The 21,086-nt window shown below is 44.2% G+C and overlaps 2 protein-coding genes across 3 annotated transcripts; one reads left to right on the plus strand and one right to left on the minus strand.

Moving 5' to 3' along the window:
* Positions 1-526: 526 nt before the first annotated feature.
* On the plus strand, positions 527-2,709 carry LOC119295681 (THO complex subunit 4B-like). Its single transcript, XM_037574128.1, has 5 exons — positions 527-856; positions 998-1,123; positions 1,669-1,737; positions 1,806-1,996; positions 2,238-2,709. The coding sequence occupies exons 1-5, from the start codon at positions 668-670 to the stop codon at positions 2,467-2,469; spliced, it is 807 nt and encodes a 268-aa protein (XP_037430025.1). The 5' UTR covers positions 527-667; the 3' UTR covers positions 2,470-2,709.
* A 71-nt stretch (positions 2,710-2,780) lies between these two features.
* Positions 2,781-5,233, minus strand: LOC119295680 (caffeoylshikimate esterase-like). Of its 2 annotated transcripts, none has more exons than XM_037574127.1 (3): positions 4,946-5,233; positions 3,935-4,811; positions 2,781-3,832 (listed from the first exon to the last, which is right to left on the minus strand). In XM_037574127.1, exons 2-3 carry the CDS (start codon positions 4,080-4,082, stop codon positions 3,051-3,053), a joined length of 930 nt encoding a protein of 309 aa, XP_037430024.1. In that variant the 5' UTR covers positions 4,083-4,811; positions 4,946-5,233; the 3' UTR covers positions 2,781-3,050. The 2 variants fall into 2 exon arrangements, with proteins under 2 accessions (XP_037430024.1, XP_037430023.1); XM_037574126.1 differs by having other exon boundaries at positions 4,934-5,224.
* Positions 5,234-21,086: the final 15,853 nt, after the last annotated feature.

Here is a 21,086-nt window from a genome sequence, read left to right on the forward strand (position 1 = left end):
TCTGACTTAAATGCATTGATGAAACCATTGGTGGGTATTGGGGTTTGAAAAAATAACTTCTAAGATAACCTTCCTCCTTGCGCTCCATACCATCCTAAGGGTATATAACCTTCCTCCTAAACTATACGGGCTCATTCGGATTCGGTTTGGAGGGTTTTCATAGGAAAAACATATGAACAAGGATTCCGGGAAAGATTCCTATATATGCATTCGGTTTGTACGAGATGCGTACAGAAAATTCGTAGGAATACTACTCATTTCCTGTGTTTTTGAAGGAAACTACACATCCACTCAAATCTCATTTTGCGCGTACAAACGAGGCAAGTCAATTCCTTAGAATGGCAAATGTCATCCTATCAAATTCCTATACTACTCCTAATCCCTACAATACATTTTAATTTCCTTCAAACCGAATGAGCCCTGCATACCGTACTTGAGTGGATCCAATACACGCATATACGGAGTACTCTACATATGAACGAGAAGAAAGCACGTACTGTAGCAACAAACACTAGCTAGACTGAACAATCGGCCCAACCCAGCCCGGCACAAACTTCACCTCTCTCCAGCTGTCGTCTCCACCCCCAACCCCAACACCCCAAGTACCCAACCGCGCCTCCTCTTCTGTTCCTCCGCCGCCGCCGTGCGAATCTTGAGGGTTCGTGGCATGGCGGACACCCTCGACATGTCGCTCGACGACATCATCACCAAGAACAAGCACCACCACCGCCGTGGCCGCCACAACCCAGCGTCCGCCGCCTCGGGAGGATCCGCGCACCCACGCCGCCGCTTCCGCAGCCGCGCCGCCACCCGCGCCGTCGTCGCGCCCTACCACCAACTCAGCCTCCAGCAACAGGCCTATTCCTCCTCCTCCTCCGCCCCTTCTTCCTCGTGATTAAGTGGATGGACACCCCCGTCCGCCGCCTGCCAGCGAGCAAAGTACAATGCCAGCCTCGAGCTCACTCAAATCTTCTTTCCTCTCTCGTGTGTAGCACAGGTGCCGCCGGCTTTCGGATATGTTGCCCAGCCGATGGCCATGGTGACGGCGCCGTCTGCCTTGGACTCGCCCACCAAGCTCTACATCTCCAACCTCGACTACAACGTCTCCAACGAGGATATCAAGGTCGCTAACGCTCCTACTCCCATTTCTAGTCTTCTCTGCTACAATTAATAATCCCTAAAAACTGCACTTTCCTTGATTGCTAAAAAAAACTCGTGATTAATCCATTTGCTCAAAAGTACTCTAATTGATAATCCCTAAAAACTGCACTCTCCTGGATTTGCTAAAAAAACTCGTGATTAATCCATTTGCTCAAAAATAAGTAATTAATAAGCCCTAAAAACTGCACTTTCCTTGATTTGCTATCCCTAACAAACTCCCCATACATTCAACTCAAGAGATTTCAACGAGTACGTAGGTAATTCATCATCCGCAGCTTCTTCTAATCGACTAAAACCTCTTTTTTTTATGGCTTGCATTCTTCACGGACACATTCATGCACTGGTTCTAGCTTATGTAATACTAGAAATTTGCTTTAGCTGTTAGCTACCGTTAGTCAATGCTGAGAGTTATTTATCTTTAGGCCTTCAAAGAACCACTAACTTTCTCTCTGTTTATCGTCTCCTTCTCCTAAAGTTTCTCTACAATGTGCTGTTTACTTTGCTCAGGAACTGTTTTCTGAGATGGGTGAAATCCAGCGCTACTCCATTAACTATGACAAGAGTGGAAGATCAAAGGTTTGCACATGCACTTTCTTCACCTTCTATTTTGTTTGAATGGTCATGATTCATCTCCATTTTTCCAGGGAACTGCAGAGGTTGTATTTTCGGCAAGATCATCTGCTGTAGCTGCTCTTAAGAAGTACAACAACGTGCATCTTGATGGCAAACCTATGAAAATTGAAGTCATTGGGACAAACATTGAGGCACCTGCACCCATACCTTCTATTTTCGCTTTGGCCTCACCGCCTGGAAACTTCAGTTTTCCTTCCAAAAGGTTTGTAGCATCTACCCCAGGTGGTATGCAGAAACTATTTATATTGTAGGACCTCAACATCATAGAAAGAAGAGAATGCAAAATTTGCAAATATAGATGGGAGCTGAATTGGCTCCCTTGTGAAGCAGACATAGGTAGTTATCATTATGTCAAAACTTCATTGCTGTATAAATCAAGAATTTCAACTGTGTATTACTCTGAAGATTTTGAGCAAGTGACAAATCAGTAATAAATTTTGCAGTGGACCTGGAATGGGTGTTAGCGGCCGAGGATGGTCTCGTGGCGGAGGTGGCTTCAGTGGTCGCAGCGGAGGTGGGTTCGGTGGTCGTGGCGGAGGTCGGCTCGTTGGTCGTGGCCGAGGGCGTACGGACCGTGTGCGAGGGAAGGGAGGGGTTGGCAACCTGGAACTTTCTGCTGCAGATCTCGACGCCGACTTGGACAAGTACCACTCGGCTGCAATGCAAATCAGCTAAATGGACATGGCACTGCCTTGCGTGTGTTCTTGTTTTCGTTTTTTGTAGTGATATATGGCCCTGACCTATATTAATTGGATGACGAACTATATGCTAAACTGGCATGGTAGAAGGTAGCATTGAGTGATGAAAATGGAGGGGAGCATGTTTGTGTTACGAGGTGCCATTCCTTCATTTGCGACGTAGCAGGAGGGAGGGAATTGGTCTATTTGAGATGAGATTTTCTGAAGCGCAAACACATTCAAGTTCCTGTTTGGCTGGTTTATGTCTTGTTGCTTCTTGTTGTCAGCTGATTTGTGGCATGTTGCTTCGACAGTTGATTGATTTGTTATTGAATCAGGGGAGGTTGTAGCCTTTGGTGATCTCCACCAGAGAAGGGGGGAGGCTGTGGAGGGCGCAATGCTGAGAAACTAGAGTTACAGTAAATTAACTCATTCCACGTCCCCCCATGTACTAGAGTGTAGTAGCCCTAAATATATGTAGTACTAGTAATTAATGTTCATGGATCACTGTCATCATGAATCAATCAGAACGAAAAGAAAAGAAGTTCCTATGGATGATGGGTTGTTGCACACGAGGCGTCAGTCGTCCCTCGCGGGCGGACCGGACCTGTGATCGAGCCATGCGATGATGTCGAAGAAGACCTTGTCGATGTTCTCTGGCAGCTCGCCGGAGGTGAGCGCGTGCCACATGCCCGGGTAGAGCTTGAGCGTCTTGTCCGTGCTGGGCGCCTCCCGGCAGAGGAGCTGGCTGACGGAGGGGTCCGTGACCCTATCGCCTCCCCCGTGCACGACGAGGAAGGGCAGCGTCACCTGCGTGAGCACCTCGCTCTCCACGTGGAGGCTGGCCCGGAGGAGCTCGTGCGCCGTCTTGAGCCGCGGCCGGCCCTTGTAGCAGTAGGGGTTCCGGCGGATCTCGTCGCGCTTGGCCTGCGTCCTGTAGGCGGCGCCGATGACGTTCCGGGTGGGCACCACCTTCCACGTCGGGATGAACCTGGTCACGGCCTCCAGCACCTTGATCACCGCCGGGTGCGGCTTCATCTCCTCCGTGATCTTGCACATGGGCGCCACCAGCACGGCGCCCGCCCAGTAGGACGGCCGCGCGCGGTGGAGGAGCAGCGCCACCGCGCCGCCCATGGACTCGCCCAGCAGGAACCGAGGCAGCTGAGGAGATTGGTTAGCGACGACGACGGCGGTGAAGTAGGCGTCGCAGTCGCCGAGGAGGACGTCGAAGGAGGGGACGTAGCCCCTGAGGCCCTCCGACTTGCCGTGGCCCTCGTAGTCGATGCCGTAGACGGCGTAGCCGGCCTGCGCCAGCCGAACCCCGGTGCCGCGCATCGTCACGCTGCACTCCACCGCGTAACCTGCATGCGTCAATCAATAATGAATGTTGTAACTAATGGTGCTAGCTTTAGCTAGATTAATCAGCTCCATCGATGAAGGTAGCGATCCACTAGCGTACGTACCGTGGCACATGAAGACGAGGGCCTTTATTGGTGTAGCATTGGCGGGGAGCCATCGGCAGGTGAAGAGCTTCATCCCGCGCGCGTTCTTGATGTATTCTTCCTCGTACTCGTAGCCATCATCAACGTTGCTGCTGCTGAGCTTGGTCATCGTCGACCTCTTCGATCGACTTGTTGTGTGCGCAAAGAAGAGAAACTGTCAAGATCGAAAATTGTCTGAAAGCAGGAGAGGGTATGGGATCGAGTACGTTCGTATTTATAGATGGATGTGGGTGCATGTTTAAATGTATATATACGGACACAGGGTATGTGGGTGCATGTTTAAATTGGCACGTAGTTACAGATCGATCGTACAAGGTGTGGATTGCGCGCGTTTCTTTAGTCATTTGTACGTAACGTGTGGATCAAGCAAATGCAACAGATTTAATCACCGACGTTGCAAATCGCAACCGACATTCACATGTACGTGGACTATACGTGCGCGCGCAGAACTTAGTAGTACGTACTTATTATAGGAGTACTACTATGGATATGGATATGGATGGAGTTGATTATTACATAGACGGATTTATTCCCAACATCACATTAGCTCACTCCTCTCGACAGATCCACTTGGAAGAAAACTATTTCCACTTGTGTTTTCCACCAAAGAGGCCATGCTTCCCTCCAAAGAGGCGCATGTGCTTGCCATGCTTGAACTTGCCGCCATGCCCATAACCGTAGCGTCCATGCTTCTTGAACTTGCCGCCGTAGTGATGATGGTAACCCGCAGGACGGTGGTAGTATCCGCCGTGACCGTGATGGCCATGGCTCATGTGATGCGCGCCATAGGCCGCCGCAGCCGCCGCACCGCCGGCAACAAGCAAGGACCCTCCGTGACCTGCACGATCGATATTATACCGTAGCCATTCATGATAGATCCATGGATCGAGTAGCTAGTTATCAGCCTAGCAGGGTAGGAGTATACGTTAGGTAAGTGGTGATCGATGGATAGATACGAACCGTGATAGCCACCTTGATGGTGTGGATAGCTGGAGGGTGGATACCCGTATGCTCCTGCTGATGGATAGCCATGCCCATATCCCTGTGGCTGTGGAGGGTAATAGGCCGGAGGGCATCCATGCCCGGCTTGTGGAGGAGGGTATGCAGGGTACGCGATGGGTGGAGACGAGTAGGCGCTCGGGTAGTAGCCCCCAAGCCCTCTGCTGTTTGTGTCGCAACCGCTCTCCTTGTGTCCACCTCCCATGGAGATAGCTCGACTGGTCGATGATGGTGTTCATCCTGTCATGTGCTAATGCTTCACTTATAGCCTTGGCGAGGTAGCACACCCAGCAAGCATCTTGTGAAATTCCTTCTCGATCGGAATCGCTAGCTAGCTAGCTTTTGCTTTCAATGGACGGAGCAAGTTAACTGCGTACGTGCGGCTTCTCCTTTGGTGGGATTCCATTTGATATCCTTCTTTAATGCCAGAAAATATTGCAAGATCGAACATATTCCATCTCGTTTTACATATCCTTCTAGTGTCTCATCTCGACAAATAGAAAGCGTGCATCCACTTTCTCTATGGCCTCATGTACCTAACTTGATTATTCGCACGTACTCTCGACCTTTTTCATGCCCTAATTAATTTATCGTCTCAAACCGAATGGACAATTCTACCACCTTCTTGTAATGTTCTATCAACGTGTGTGTACCGTCCATGAGTACTACTCCCTCCGTCCCTGTGTCAAAAGATTATAAGACAAAGTACAACAACGACTTCGATGACATGTCTGTAATCGCTGTTATGAAACCAACTTATTCACACCTTCCCCATAGTTAGGGCTGAAATGTGTGTGGTTTCTAATTGCAAGAGTGGCCATGTGTGAAGTGTCAGGCTAAAAGTTGGGGTACATCACACATGGTCGTCTTGAATCACTACTCCAGATTGGGTCATGGCACACGTAGTTGCGAACCGTCGCCTTGTTATGGTGTGTGATAAGGGGAGATGGGTGGGGTCTGCATCGCACACGTTAAGGCACATCCATGTGCAATAGGTCGATAGGCTTTGTAGTAAATATGTGCGATGGGTTGACGGTTAAGCTAATGCAAACAATCAATCGAAACAACACACGTGTGAGGTCTGTCATATATCCCACATGATTTGAAGGGAAGAAACGTCTACGCTAGCACCTCTTATCACACACGATTAGAACACCAAATCATGTGGGGTTGGAAAGTTCATCACACATGATTTGTCAGATATAAATGTATGTGTTCCAAACACTTAGCACACATGATTCGACACACACAATCATGTTGGATGGGGTCATTCATCGCACATGATGTGGCGCAGGGAGCGTGTGGGTTACTTAGTTCATCGCACATGTTGTCTACCACATAACACTGCGTGTGATTGTTCGTCCATCTCGCAAGCTTAATTTGTAGTAATCATGTGTGTTGTAAGTGTTCATTGCCCACACACCTTTGTGGAACCATGTGCAATAAAATAACTCAATGAACAGGTCTATTATTCTATTATTTATTCCTAGTAATAAGTAAATTCATATTTCACATCTAACAAATGTTCACCACGATTTCATATCCAACACAATATATTTCACTACATCAAATGCCCACTAGGATTTCATAATTGGCATCACAATACACCATATAGTTAGTACCACAACACACAAGCACCAAATTAATCATGCGCCGCATAATCATTTCATATTTAACATTTCAAACCTTCTTTTGAAAGTAGCATCCTAGATGGTAAATAGACAAATGAAGCTTATCTGGAAATTTGCTAAAGCGGAAGGTGAAACTCTAGGCCAACACATGTGGATGGTCGCCCGCCCGTCCTTCGCTCTCTTGAGGAAGACTTCAACATTGCACCGTGAGTGTTGTATGAATACCCTCCTTGCCTCTCGAGCATATATGTGGGTTTGTAAGTAATTATCAGTGAACAGCTTTAGAAAGCACCAGAATCAAAGATATACATAAATTTATTGTTTAAATATTCAAATATTGTGTGTAAGAAAAAATAAGACGAAGTTAGTACCATCCTATAGCTGATTGATGCTTTCTTCATTTCGCAAACAAAGAGTTTGTTGTTTTTCCTTGTTATTTTTTTATCTAACAATCTTTTTGTGCTTCTTCACTTGAGCAATATTCATAGGTATCTCACTACCTCGCTATTTTCAATTTTTTGAGGAAGCAAAAAACACAGTTTGTACTTCATGCAGAAGCACAACTGTGCTTTACGCGAAAGCATCATTGCACTTCACCGCGAAGCACAAACGTGTGCTTTCACATTATGTACTTCACGCAGAAAATCACACATCTAAAAAACTCGAAGAAACAAAAAAACAAAAACAAAAATCAGGAGAAACCTAGAAGAAACTAAGCAAAATACAAAAATACAAAAAAGCCAAAAATAAAATAAAAACACATGCAGAAAACAAAAAAGACTGCTAGGAAAGAGTCGGATGATTTTAGGACCTTGATCAGGAGAACGTCATTTTGGAGCTCGGCCTCCATGGAGGTCGAACTTAAAAAAAATTCAAAATTCATCCTTTTTGGTTTTAGAAAAATCTGAAAAAATTTCTACAAGTATACAAGGATGTGATGTGTATGTGTGTAAAATCTCAGAGTGAAATATGATGGATTATGGATGGGCTTAGGCCCATATAAGACAACAATCCCTGGTTAATCTCTAGGTCCCATGCATGTGTACGACAATTGGTGGGAAGTGTGGGAAGTTTAGTACTATACTGCTACAGCAAGAAGAGTGAGACCTCTTTATAAGGGTTGCTATACCACTTGCTATTGGGAGCTTGGGAATAGGAGCTGCACACGCGCGCTCCTCCTTCTCCGCCACCCGCCTCGCCACGCCTCGTCACGACGCGCGTGTGCCGCTGGTTGTGGGAACGAGCCGAAGCTTATTTTTGCCGGTCATGAATGGTTAATTAATTGACGAGTCGCTTACGGAAGCGTCACTGTCCGAGACGTTGGACTGTGGGTTGTTCACGGACTCGGTCGTGGGCCTGAGCCCAGGCCCATCTTCCCGACGGCCTATATAAGAAGGCGCTGGCTAGTGGAGTGAACCCCAACTCAGTTCACTCACTCCCTCTCGCACAAACCTAGTCGTCATCTACTGTTCCTCTCTCTGTGCTGCTTCCGGCGATCCCATCCCGACAACCGCGTGCACGGTTGGTCGGGAGAGCTGGTGTCTCTGGAACCTTGTCGTTCAAGATCCTGCCCGGGAGAATGGCAATAAGGTTTTTGGGGAGCGTCTCGACGCGACTGCTCCCAAGCTGTCCCTGTCTCCGTCCGACTCTGCTTCCATTACTTCCTCTACATCGACTCCATGGCCGACGAAGAAGTCGCCAAGAAGAAGGCCTTGGCCGATGCCGAGGCTACTGTTGCCTCCATCGCGTTGTCTTGGCCAACCAGAGGGTATGATCTGTTCATCCCTAGTTTACTAATCCATGTGCTAGCCATATATATGATGTTCATAGATGTTTCAGTTCTATGTACTGTATGTGCTCACATGCTTAGGTATCGATATGAGATGCATACCGTATTTGCCATGTTTACTGCTTACTCATGGATTGGATTAGTTGGAAAAGTGCTAATATTTCCAACAATCCAAAAACCTTATTTTAGACACTTTTCGACTCATGGCTTCGCCGCTATACTGAAGCCAGAAAAGTTTACCGGGACACATTTTAAGCGTTGGCAGATGAGAACCACCTTGTGGCTCACAGCAATGAACGTGTTCTGGGTTGGTGGTGTGTCTCCCACGATAACGATTGCTCCTGAATAGGAGAATGCGTTTAGGGCAACCACCATCTTTGTGGGAGCCGTTCTTACTGTGATCGGAGACAAGCTGGTACATGCGTATCTCCATATGTGTGTTGCCAAAAACTTGTGGGATGCGCTTGAAGCTAAGTTCGGCGCAATTGATGCTGGGAGCGAGTTGTATGCTATGGAGCAGTTCCATGATTACAAAATGGTTGATAACCGTTCTGTATTGGATCAGGCCCATGAGGTACAGTGCATCGCCAAGGAGTTGGAGCTCCTGAAGTGTGAGTTACCGGACAAGTTTGTTGCGGGTTGCATTATTGCAAAACTCTCTCCTGGATGGAGGAACTTTGCTACTTCCCTCAAGCACTTGAGACGTGAATTCTCTGTTGAGGATGTCATTGGTCATCTAAGTGTTGAGCAGAAGTCAAGAGAAAAGGACTCACACGTGAAAGGGGCAGAGGGTTCTTCTAGTGCCAATGAGGTGCAGAAGAATTTCCACAAGTTCAAGCGAAAGAACTCTGTCCAGCAGAATACTACCTTTAAGAAGAAGAGTAAGAAGAAAGACAAAAGGAGAGATGGCTTCTTTACTTGTGGTTCAGAGGAACATGGGGAAAAACATGTGCCCAAACATGTACAAGAAGCCAGGCCAGGACGCCAATTCTGTCAATGTCACTCTGAGCAACAATATGGAGCATCTGGGTATGATAATCTGTTTACCATACTTTAAGTTTGTCAGTCCACCGATTGACGTGTTGACACTGGGGCCAATATTTATGTGTGTCCTGATGTGTCTTTGTTTTCTTCTTACCAGGTCGCACGAGATTGTTCTGTCTTGATGGGGAATGGCTCACATGCTTCTGTTCGTGGTGTTGGCACGGTAGATCTGAAGTTTACTTCAGGAAAGATCGTGCAACTGAAGAACGTGCATCATGTCCCTGCCATCAAGAATCATCTCGTTAGTGGCTCCCTTCTATATAAAGAAGGATTTAAGTTAGTATTTGAGTCCAACAAAGTAGTCGTATCTCGATATGGACTATTTGTTGGAAAAGGATATGATTGTGGTGGTTTGTTCCACCTTTCCCTAGAGGATTTCTGTAATATTCATGAACCAAATTCATTCTAATGTGAACGAATGTGAGGTCTGGCATTCACGTCTTTATCACATAAATTTCGGTTGTATGACGTGGCTAGCTAACATGGATTTAATCCAGAAGTTCACTATAGCCAAAGGCTCTAAGTGCCATGCGTGTGTGCAAGCTAAGCAACCTTGCAAGCCTGTGAAGGAGAGACAACTGGTACCGTTAGAGCTCATACATTCAGATATGTGCGAGATGAACGGTGTTTTGACTAAAGGTGGAAAGAAATACTTCATGACTTTAATTGATGATTCCACTAGATTCTGTTATGTGTATCTGTTAAATACAACAGATGAGGCTCTACACTACTTTAAAATCTATAAGGCAGAAGTTGAGAACCAACTTGAAAAGAAAATAAAACGAGTCTGGTCAGATTGTGGTGGAGAGTACTTTTCTAGTGAGTTCGATTTATCCTGTGCGGAACATGGTATTATTCACGAGAGAACGCCTCCCTATTCACCCCAGTCAAACGGGGTTGCCGAACGGGAAAACCTTTCTCTAATAGATTTGGTTAACGCCATGTTAGATACATCCGGTTTATCCAAGACATGGTGGGGGGAGGATGTATTGACATCATGTCATGTCCTGAATAAAGTTCCCACAAAGGATAATGAGACTACCCCCTATAAGAAATGGGAAAAGAAAAGAACTACACTCTCTTACTTGCACACATGGGTCTATTTGGCGAAAGTCAATGTGCCGGTCCCCAAAAAGCGTAAGCTTGGTCCGAAGACCGTGGAATGTGTTATTTTGGGCTAGCTAAGAATAGCGTTGAATATAGATTTCTAAGTAGTGAAATCCGAGGTACCTGACCAGAAGGTCAGTACAATTATAGAGTCTAAGGATGCTACATTCGTTGAGGATATTTTCCCCATGAGAGATATGTATAGCAGTTCTAGACTAGAATATGATGAGACTCCTGAACCTGCCATTCTAATGGAATATTATGAACACAAAAGTGATGAAAGTTCATCATAGTATGACGAGGAAGCTCCTGTTAGGAGCAAGAGACAAAGGACTGCAAAGTCTTTTGGTGATGATTTCCTCGTGTACCTCATGGATGACGACACTCCTAGTTCCATTTCAGAAGCTTATGCATCTCCGAATGCTAACTACAGGAAGGATGCGGTCCATAGCTAGATGGATTCCATCATGGCTAACGGGACATGGCAGATCACTAATCTTCCTTATGGTTGCCAACCATTGGGATGTAAGTGGGTGTTGATACGTCTCCAACATATCTACTTTTCCAAACACTTTTGCCCTTGTTTTGGACTCTAACTTGCATGATTTGAATGAAACTAACCCGGACTGACGCTGTTTTCAGCAAAACTGCCATGGTGTTGTTTATTGTGTAGAAAACAAAAGTTCTCAGAATGACCTGAAAATCCACTGAGATAAATTTTGGAAAATATAAAAAATACTGGCGAAAAAATCAAGGCCAGGGGCCCACACCCTGTCCACGAGGGTGGGGGGCATGCCCCCTCCCCCTGGGTGCCCCCCTGTCTCGTGGGCCCCCTGATGCTCCACCGACCTCAACTCCAACTCTATATATTCTGTTTCACGGAGAAAAAAATCAGAGAGAAAGTTTCATCATGTTTTACGATACGGAGCCGCCGCCAAGCCCTAATCTCTCTCGGGAGGGCTGATCTGGAGTCTGTTCGGGGCTCCGGAGAGGGGGATTCGTCGCCGTCGTCATCATCAACCATCCTCCATCACCAATTTGATGATGCTCACCGCCGTGCTTGAGTAATTCCATTGTAGGCTTGCTGGACGGTGATGGGTTGGATGAGATTTACCATGTAATCAAGTTAGTTTTGTTAGGGTTTGATCCCTAGTATCCACTATGTTCTGAGATTGATGTTGCTATGACTTTGCTATGCTTAATGCTTGTCACTAGGGCCCGAGTGCCATGATTTCATATCTGAACCTATTATGTTTTCATGAATATATGTGAGTTATTGATCCTATCTTGCAAGTCTGTAGTCACCTATTATGTGTTATGATCCGACAACCCCGAAGTGACAATAATCATGATACTTCTCGGTGATGACCATAGTTTGAGGAGTTCATGTATTCACTAAGTGCTAATGCTTTGTTCTGGTTCTCTATTAAAAGGAGGCCTTAATATCCCTTAGTTTCCACTAGGACCCCGCTGCCACGGGAGGGTAGGACAAAAGATGTCATGCAAGTTCTTTTCCATAAGCACGTATGACTATATTCGGAATACATGCCTACATTACATTGATGAACTGGAGCTAGTTCTGTGTCACCCTATGTTATTACTATTACATGAGGAATCGCATCCAACATAATTATCCATCACTGATCCAATGCCTACGAGCTTTTCACATATTGTGCTTTGCTTATTTACTTTCCCGTTGCTACTGTTACAACAACTACAAAACTGCTATTGTTACTTTTGCCACTATTACGATTACTATCATACTACTTTGCCACTAAATACTTTGCTGCAGATACTAAGTTATCCAGGTGTGGTTGAATTGACAACTCAACTGCTAATACTTGGGAATATTCTTTGGCTCCCCTTGTGTCGAATCAGTAAATTCGGGTTGAATACTCTACCCTCGAAAGCTGTTGCGATCCCCTACACTTGTGGGTTATCAAGACTAATTTCTGGCGCCATTGCCGGGGAGCATAACTCTATTCTTTGAGTCACTTGGGATTTATATCTGCTGATCACTATGAAGAACTTGAAAGACGCAAGAACTAAGATTTTCCCCTCAACTACGAGGGGAGGTAAGGAACTGCCATCTAGCTCTGCACTAGATTCTCCTTCTGTTATGAGTAAGCTTGCGACACCTAAACCTGCTACTGCTATGAATTCTGATATGTCGCATGTTATTGATGATGCCACTTCTGCTATGCATGATACTTATGATGAAACTACTTCTGTGCTTGATACTACTTTGCCATTAGGTGAATTTCTTGATGAACAACTTGCTAGGGTTAGAGAGAATGAAATTATTGAAGATGAAATTATTGATGATAGTGATGATGAAGGTTCTCCCCCTAAGTATGAATTGCCTATTGTTCCTGATGGTTATGTTATGGATGAAGAAGCTGCTAGAGCTATTTTGCTTGCAATGATAGATATGCTCTTAAGAAGTTATTAGCTAAATGGAAGCAGCAATCTCTTAATGCTAGAATGAAACCTGACCCCACTTTTGCTACTTCACCTATCTGTGTTACTGATAAGGATTATGAATTCTCTGTTGATCCTGAAATAATTACTTTGGTTGAATCTGATCCTTTTTATGGCAATGAATCTGAAACTGTTGTGGCACACCTTACCAAGTTAAATGATATAGCCACCCTATTTACTAATGATGAGAAGTCTCGCTATTATTATATCCTTAAGATATTACCGTTCTGATTAAAGGGTGATGCTAAAACTTGGTTTAATTCTCTTGATCCTGGTTGTGTGCATAGTCCCTAGGATATGATTTATTACTTCTCTGCTAAATATTTCCCTGCTCATAAGAAACAAGCTGCCTTGCGAGAAATATATAATTTTGTGCAAATCGAAGAAGAGAGTCTCCCACAAGCTTGGGGGAGGCTTCTCCGATTACTTAATGCTTTGCCTGATCATCCTCTTAAGAAAAATGAAATACTTGATATCTTTTATAATGGACTAACCGATGCTTCCAAGGACTACTTTGATAGTTGTGTTGGTTGTGTTTTCAGGGAAAGAACAGTCGACCAAGCTGAATTGTTATTGAATAATATGTTGACTAATGAAAATAATTGGACTCTTCCTGAGCTAATTCCTGAGCCAATTGAGCCAACTCCCGAGCCAGCTCCTGAACGCATCCCTAAACCAACTCCGAAGAAGAGGGGTGTTCTATTTCTCAGTCCTGAAGATATGCAAGAGGCAAAGAAATAAATGAAAGAAAAAGGTATTAAAGCTGAAGATGTTAAGAATTTACCTCCTATTGAAGAGATACATGGTCTTAATATACCGCCTGTCCGAGAAACACATTGTCTTGATAACCCGACATAGGTAGTAAAGGTAAATTCTCTCTATAAATATGATAAAGTTAAAATCTCGTCCACTAAATTTCATAGCCCATGTTTAGATGAATTTGATGACTTTATGGCTAGACAAGAAAGTTTTAACGCTTATGTTGGTAGAGAATTAAAGAATAATGCTTTCATGATAGGACGCTTGAGTGATTATATGGCTAGAGTTAAAGGTGAACTTAAACTCATTAGCAAATATGCTTCTATGGTTACCACTCAAGCTGAACAAGTATTTAAAGCTCAAAGTAATTTGCTCGATGAATTAAATAATAAACATGATTTTGCTGTTAGAGTGGCTACTAGAACTGGTAGAATGACTCAGGAACCTTTGTATCATGAAGGCCACCCTAAGAGAATCGAGCAGGATTCTCAGATAAATAATTTGGAGGCACCTAGTTCTTCTAAGAAGAAGAAAAAGAAAAATGATAGGACTTTGCATGCTTCTAGTGAACCTGTTGTAGACACACCTGAGAATCCCAATGACATTTCTATTTCTGATGCTGAAACACAATCTGTTGATGAACATGAACCTAGCAATAATGTTAATGATAATGTTCATGTTGATGCTCAACCTAGCAATAATAATGATGTAGAGATTGAACCTGCTGTTGATCTTGATAACCCACAATCAAAGAATCAACATTATGATAAGGGAGACTTTGTTGCTAGGAAGCACGGTAAAGAAAGAGAACCATGGGTTCAGAAACCCATGCCTTTTCCTCCTAAACCATCCAAGACAAAGGATGATGAGGATTTTGAGCGCTTTGCTGAAATATTAGGCCTATCTTCTCACGTATGCGCTTAACTGATATGCTTAAAGTAAATCCTTATGCTAAGTATATGAAGGATATCATTACAAATAAAAGAAAGATACTGGAAGCTGAAATTTCCACCATGCTTGCTAATTATACTTTTAAAGGTGGAATACCAAAGAAACTTGGAAATCCAGGGGTACCGACTATACCATGCTCCATTAAAAGAAACTATGTTAAAACTGCTTTATGTGATCTTGGAGCTTGTGTTAGTGTTATGCCTCTCTCTTATATCGTAGACTTGAATTGAATAAGTTGACACCTACTGAAATATCTTTGCAAATGGCTAATAAATCAACCGCTATACCTGTCGGGTATTTGTGAGGATGTGCCTGTTGTGGTTGCAAATGTCACTATCTCAACGGACTTTGTTATTCTTGATATTCCCGAGGATGATAGTATGTCAATTATCCTTGGTAGACCCTTTTTGAATACTGCAGGGGCTGTTATTGATTGCAACAAAGGCAATGTCACTTTTCATGTTAGTAATGAGCATATGGTACACTTTCCGAGGAAACAACCTCAAGTTCATAGCATCAATTCTATTGGAAAAGTTCCAACTATCACTATTGGAGGTTTTGAATTTCCTCTTCCTACTGTCAAGAAAAAGTATGATATCACCTAGTGTTATTCAAAATTTCTCTGGTTCCGTGTTATTCGGAATGAGTTTGTTAACAAGACTTGATCAACCTTGTTAGTGGATTCATTTTGATGATCATGAGATGGATGAAACTAGAAGGCACAACCTTCTGTACCCTCTTTTTACTTTCTGTTATTTAGAATAAATAAAGCAAAAATAGTATTATCTGTCTATTTTCTGAATTATCCATGCAATAAAAAATATCCTGAAAATAAAAGTGCTCCGAATGCCTTGCAAATTTAGTATGATTTTTTATGGAATATTTGAGGATTTTAGGCATTGAGAACACAGCAGGGGGGCAAGCACCTGGCCACGAGGGTGGAGGGTGCGCCCACTCCCCCTGGGCACGCCCCCCTGTTTCGTGGGCCCACGGTAGCCCCCTCCACTTATTCCTGCACCCACACACTCCATCTTCCTCCCAAAAAATCCCCATCCAGCTCAAGCATCAGTTCTAGCTCATTTTGCTGCGATTTTCGATCTCCTTGCTCAAAGCTCCATTCACAAAACTGCTTTGGGAGATTGTTGCTTGGTATGTGACTCCTCCATTGGTCCAATTAGTTTTTGTTCTAGTGCTTTATTCATTGCAAATTTTTGCTGCATAGGTGACCCTGTTCTTGAGCTTGCATGTCAAATTTATGAGGCCCCAAGTAATTCTAATGCATGATATAGGCTCTAGGCACTTGTGGGAGTAGTTGGTACCAGTCTTGTTTAGTTTGATTCACTTTTAGTTTGAAGTTACTAAAAAATTTAGAAATTTTTCAGAGGAAGAAATATGTCTAGGAAAATGTACCAAGGTGGTTCCTCAACCAAGAGAGGACCCAGGAGTGCTATATGTGAGCAAGACGATGAACCACCAAGGTAAGCTGAGGTGCGGTCTTGTGAATGGCCGCCAGAAGAGTTTATGGTCAATGCAGGCATCAAGGATGAATTTAACGCGTATGTGCATAATGCCGACCTTGAGGACTTCATACAAGATAAGTGTCCTTAATACTACCAATTGACTGATTCATTCATGAGAAGATTTAAATGTACATCTTCGCGTAATTCTCAGAATGTCCTGTTTGATATTTATGATCAATCTTATACCATGGACTTATAAGATTTTACAACTGCTTGCAAACTCCCACAGTGGGGTAATGTTAATGAAACCCACAAATCTGAATATAAAGACTTCCTTGCTAGTATCACTATGGGAGAATCTAGGGATATAGCACAAGCTAACATAGGGAACATTCATTTTCCTGCTATACATTATTTTGCTCTTTTCATTGGTAGATGCATCCGACATAATTATCCATCACTGATCCAATGCCTACAAGCTTTTCACATATTGTGCTTTGCTTATTTACTTTTCCGTTGCTACTGTTACAACTACTACAAAACTACTATCTTTACTTTTGCCACTATTACCATTACTATCATACTACTTTGGTACTAAATACTTTGCTGCAGATACTAAGTTATCCAGGTGTGGTTGAATTGACAACTCAACTGCTAATACTTGAGAATATTCTTTGGCCCCCCTTGTGTCGAATCAATAAATTTGGGTTGAATACTCTACCCTCGAAAGTTGTTGCGATCCCCAACACTTGTGGGTTATCAGGTGTTCAAGAGGAAGCTTAGGTCCGATGGTAATGTTGAGAAGTACAAGGCTAGGCTTGTGGCCAAGGGTTATACCCAAAAAGAAGAAGAGGATTTCTTCAATACTTGCTCACCTATGGCTAGACTGACAACCATTCGAGTGTTACTCGCTTTGGCTGCCTCGCATGGTCTTCTCGTTCATGAGATGAACACTAAGATGGCTTTCCTTAACGGAGAGCTAGACGAGGAAATTTACATGCAACAACCAAATGGATTTGTAGTAAATGGTCAGGAAAGAAATGTGTTTAAGCTAGTGAAATCTTTGTATGGCCTGAAAAAAGTGCCTAAGCAATGGCATGAGAAGTTCAATACAACTTTGACATCTGCTGGCTTTGTTGTTAATGAAGCTGACAAATGTGTATACTATCGCTATGGTGGAGGCGAAGGAGTAATACTATGTCTGTATGTCGACGACATACTGATATTTGGGACCCACCTCAAAGTCGTTGAGGAGGTCAGGGCTTTTCTATCTCATAACTTTGGTATGAAATACCTAGGCATGGCTGATGTTATCTTGAACATCAAGCTACCGAGAAATACTTAGGGTGGAATTACACTTCTGCAATCCCACTATATTGAGAAGATTTTGAGCCGTTGTGGATATTCAGATTGCAAACCTTCTGCAACACCATATGATCCTAGTGTGCGGATTCAAAAATTCGAAGGCACGGTTGTAGATCAATTGAGATATTCTCCAGTGGTTGGTTCACTCATGTACCTAGCTTGTGCTACTCGTCCTGACATCTCATTTGCTGCGTGCAAACCGAGCCGGTTTGTTTCCAATCTGGGAGATGTGCATTGGCATTCTGTTGATGGAGTAATGCATTATTTGCAAGGTACTGTGAACTACGGAATTCACTATTCTGGGTAACTGACGGTACTTGAGGGGTATAGTGATTCGAATTGGATATCTGATGCTGATGAGATGAAATCCACAAGTGGATATGTCTTCACACTTGGTGGTGGTGTTGTTTCCTGGAAGTCTAGCAAGCAGACAATCTTAACGAGATCGACTATGGAAGCAGAACCACATCATTAGACACATCATGCATCGAAGCAGAATGGCTTCGAGAGCTTTTGATAGATTTGTCGGTGGTTGATAAACTAGTCCTGGCTTTCCTTATGAACTGTGACAATCAAACGGTGATTGCCAAGGCTAAGATTTCAAAGGACAACACGAAATCCACAAAGCATATAAGAAGAAGATTAAAATCTGTCAGAAAATCAAGAAACTCCAGAGTGATAGCGTTGGATTATATCGAGTCTGCTAAAAATCTGGCTGACCCTTTTACAAAAGGGCTATCATGGATTGTGATAGAAAATGCATTGAGGGAGATGGGTATGAGACCCACGTAAGTTGCCATGGGCGTAACCCAACTTATGTGATCGGAGAACCCGTGAATTAGACCTGGGAAAACAATCCAGCGGTCAACTAAGGAGAGTATCCTTAATTAACGCACTATGTTGGAGATGCAATAATATTCTCAATTCTGTAAGGCGGGTTGACTTTTGTCTTAATGTGTTTCAAAACTTATGTAAGCAAGATGCTAACCTACAGAGCACTCTTTGGAGGAATACACCTATGTGAGCCTGACTGCTGGTCACAGTCTATGATACTCGGTGATCTCTAGGAAGCTCATGAGAAGGTACGAAGTATCACTAATAAGCTCCACCCGTGGGGCTTAGCCTTCGGCAGCCACGTATCAGCTGACAATAGGAGAAACTTCTTCAGGCCAAACTGACAATTCAAGGCATAGTCCATTGTTCAGTTATGAAGAAGTCTAATCCTATTGCTCTAGGTGGAAGTTCAACTTAACCATCTCCACTGAAAATTCTGGTATATCAAACATTGTTTAGAACAGTTGACTAACTTATGTGCCTCGAGATCCGGTAGGGGATTGATGGATTATGGATGGGCTTAGGCCCATATAAGACAATAATCCCTAGTTAATCTCTAAGTCCCATGCATGTGTACGGCAAGTGGTGGGAAGTGTGGGAAGTTTAGTACCATGCTGCTACAATAAGAAGAGTGAGACCTCTTTATAAGGTTGTTCTACCACTTGCTATTGGGAGCTTGGGAATAGGAGATGTACACGCGTGCTCCTCCTCCTCCTCCTCTGCCGCCCGCCTCGCCTCGCCATGCCTCGCTTCGCCTCGTCACGACGGGCACGCGCCGCGGGTTGCAGTAATGAGCCGCGCCGAAGCTTATTTTGTCGGTCAGGAATGGTTAATCAATTGTTAATTAATTAACGAGTCGCTTACGGAAGCGCCACTGTCCGAGACGTTGGACCGTGGGCTGTTTGCGGACTCGGTCATGGGCCTGAGCCCAGGCCCATCTTCCCGACGGCCTACATAAGAAGGCGCTGGCCAGCGGAGTGAACCCTAACTCAGTACACTCACTCCCTCTCGAACAACCCTAGCCACCATCTACTGTTCCTCTCTCTATGCTGCTTCCGGCGTTCCCATCCCGACGACCGCGTGCACGGTTGGTCGGGAAAGCAAGTGCCTCCGGAACCCTGTCGTTCGAGATCCTGCCTGGGAGAACGGCAATAAGGTTTTCGGAGAGCGTCTTGACGCGACTGCTCCCGATCTGTCCCTGTCTCCGTCTGCCTCTGCTTCCACTACTTCCTCTACATCGACTCCATGGCCGGCGACAAAGTTGCCAAGAAGAAGGCCTTGGCCGACGCCGAGAGTGCTGCTACTGCCGCCGCGTTGGCTTGGCCAACCGGAGGGTATGATATGTTCATCTCTCCTTTACTCATACATGTGCTAGCAGTATATATGATGTTCATAGATGCTCTGGTTCTTTAGTTGTACTGTACGTGCTCACATGCTTAGGTATCGGTATGAGGTGCATACAATATTTGCCATGTTGACTGCTTACTCGTGGATTAGTTTAGTTGGAAAAGTGCTAATATTTCCAACAAAATACCTTGAGATGCGATATGTGCAAAAAGAACAAATTCATCGACTTTTTGAGATGAATAGTATATGACTAGCGGGTAGTGCACGGCGGCACGCTGCACCACATGTATTGATGAGCTATTTAGTTTTCGGTAATATTTCGTAAATCGTCTCAAGATTTGATTCATGGTGAAGTAGTTCATACAAGGAAGTACATCTAGTTGGTACATTCATAAATGATTTACAACGCATAGTGATATTGGGTACTGGATCCAGAATTGTGAAGCTCTTGTTCTCTTATTAGACAATCCTCCTGTTGATTTCGTCTATGTGATGTAGTGGTAAAGAGATGCAGCTAGTTCTTATGCTCTTGTGCTTGGTGGTTTGTTTCCTGTGGAGAGAATGTTGAAGTTTTTGCTCGATGCACGTCCTGGCTTTCGACGGTGAAAAACTGTTTTGAGGATCCTTGTTCGCCTTGACCTCTCTTGCTGAAGGCTTGCTTTTTGTTGTTTTTCTATTTCTAGTTCTTATTCCTTGGTCTTGATCTATTCTTGTGCGGCTGAGCAACCCTTGTGCATTGTCTTCAAAGCATTGTAGTTGATCATCGATGACTATGTTCTGAAGAGTGCAGAGATGGGTGAGAGCAGTTTGGGCGCCTTTTTCTTTTGCCGCCTCTTCTCTTGGGGCTACCTTCATGCTGGTAGCCCGCGAAACACACATACTTGTGGTAGTGCGCGGCAGCCCGCCGTGCCATGTCGATCTGTGCGTGCAAAAGGTTGAAGAATTGCAGACAAATTTTCCGCAAAACTCTTGTGCGCCTTGTTCTTTCTCTTTGGAGGGCGATAGCCAGTTGCTTGGTTACTTGGAGCTGTCGTTCTTTTTTTTTTGAGTTAAAACGAGATTTTATTCATTAGCAATGAACAATACATCGTTTGTGAGAAGCGTTACAATTTCACTAATAGGCTCCTCAAACCAATCCGAAATCGAAAAAAATCTAGCTAATCTAGCAAGTTCATGTGCTACTTTATTAGCCTCTCTATTACAATGTTCGAATTTAGTCATGATAAAATCACAAGCATAGTGATAGCAGTCATCGAAGATTGCCGCCGCCGCTCCCGCTGACTGTCCTCCGTCCTGCATGGTCTCAATCACCTCCAGGTTGTCAGAGTTGATGATTAGGCGATTAC

This window comes from Triticum dicoccoides, chromosome 4B (genome assembly GCF_002162155.2).
Source record: "Triticum dicoccoides isolate Atlit2015 ecotype Zavitan chromosome 4B, WEW_v2.0, whole genome shotgun sequence".
Classification (NCBI taxonomy): domain Eukaryota; kingdom Viridiplantae; phylum Streptophyta; class Magnoliopsida; order Poales; family Poaceae; genus Triticum; species Triticum dicoccoides.

What these genes read in the sequence shown, in the direction of transcription:
- LOC119295681 (XM_037574128.1), top strand. Translation starts at nt 668, where the DNA reads ATGGCGGACACCCTCGACATGTCGCTCGACGACATCATCACCAAGAAC. An exon ending in TCTCCAACGAGGATATCAAG is followed by an intron (nt 1,124 to 1,668) that starts GTCGCTAACGCT and finishes TACTTTGCTCAG; the next exon opens with GAACTGTTTTCTGAGATGGG. An exon ending in ACAAGAGTGGAAGATCAAAG is followed by an intron (nt 1,738 to 1,805) that starts GTTTGCACATGC and finishes CCATTTTTCCAG; the next exon opens with GGAACTGCAGAGGTTGTATT.
- LOC119295680 (XM_037574127.1), bottom strand. Translation starts at nt 4,082, where the DNA reads ATGACCAAGCTCAGCAGCAGCAACGTTGATGATGGCTACGAGTACGAG. An exon ending in CCTCGTCTTCATGTGCCACG is followed by an intron (nt 3,833 to 3,934) that starts GTACGTACGCTA and finishes TGACGCATGCAG; the next exon opens with GTTACGCGGTGGAGTGCAGC.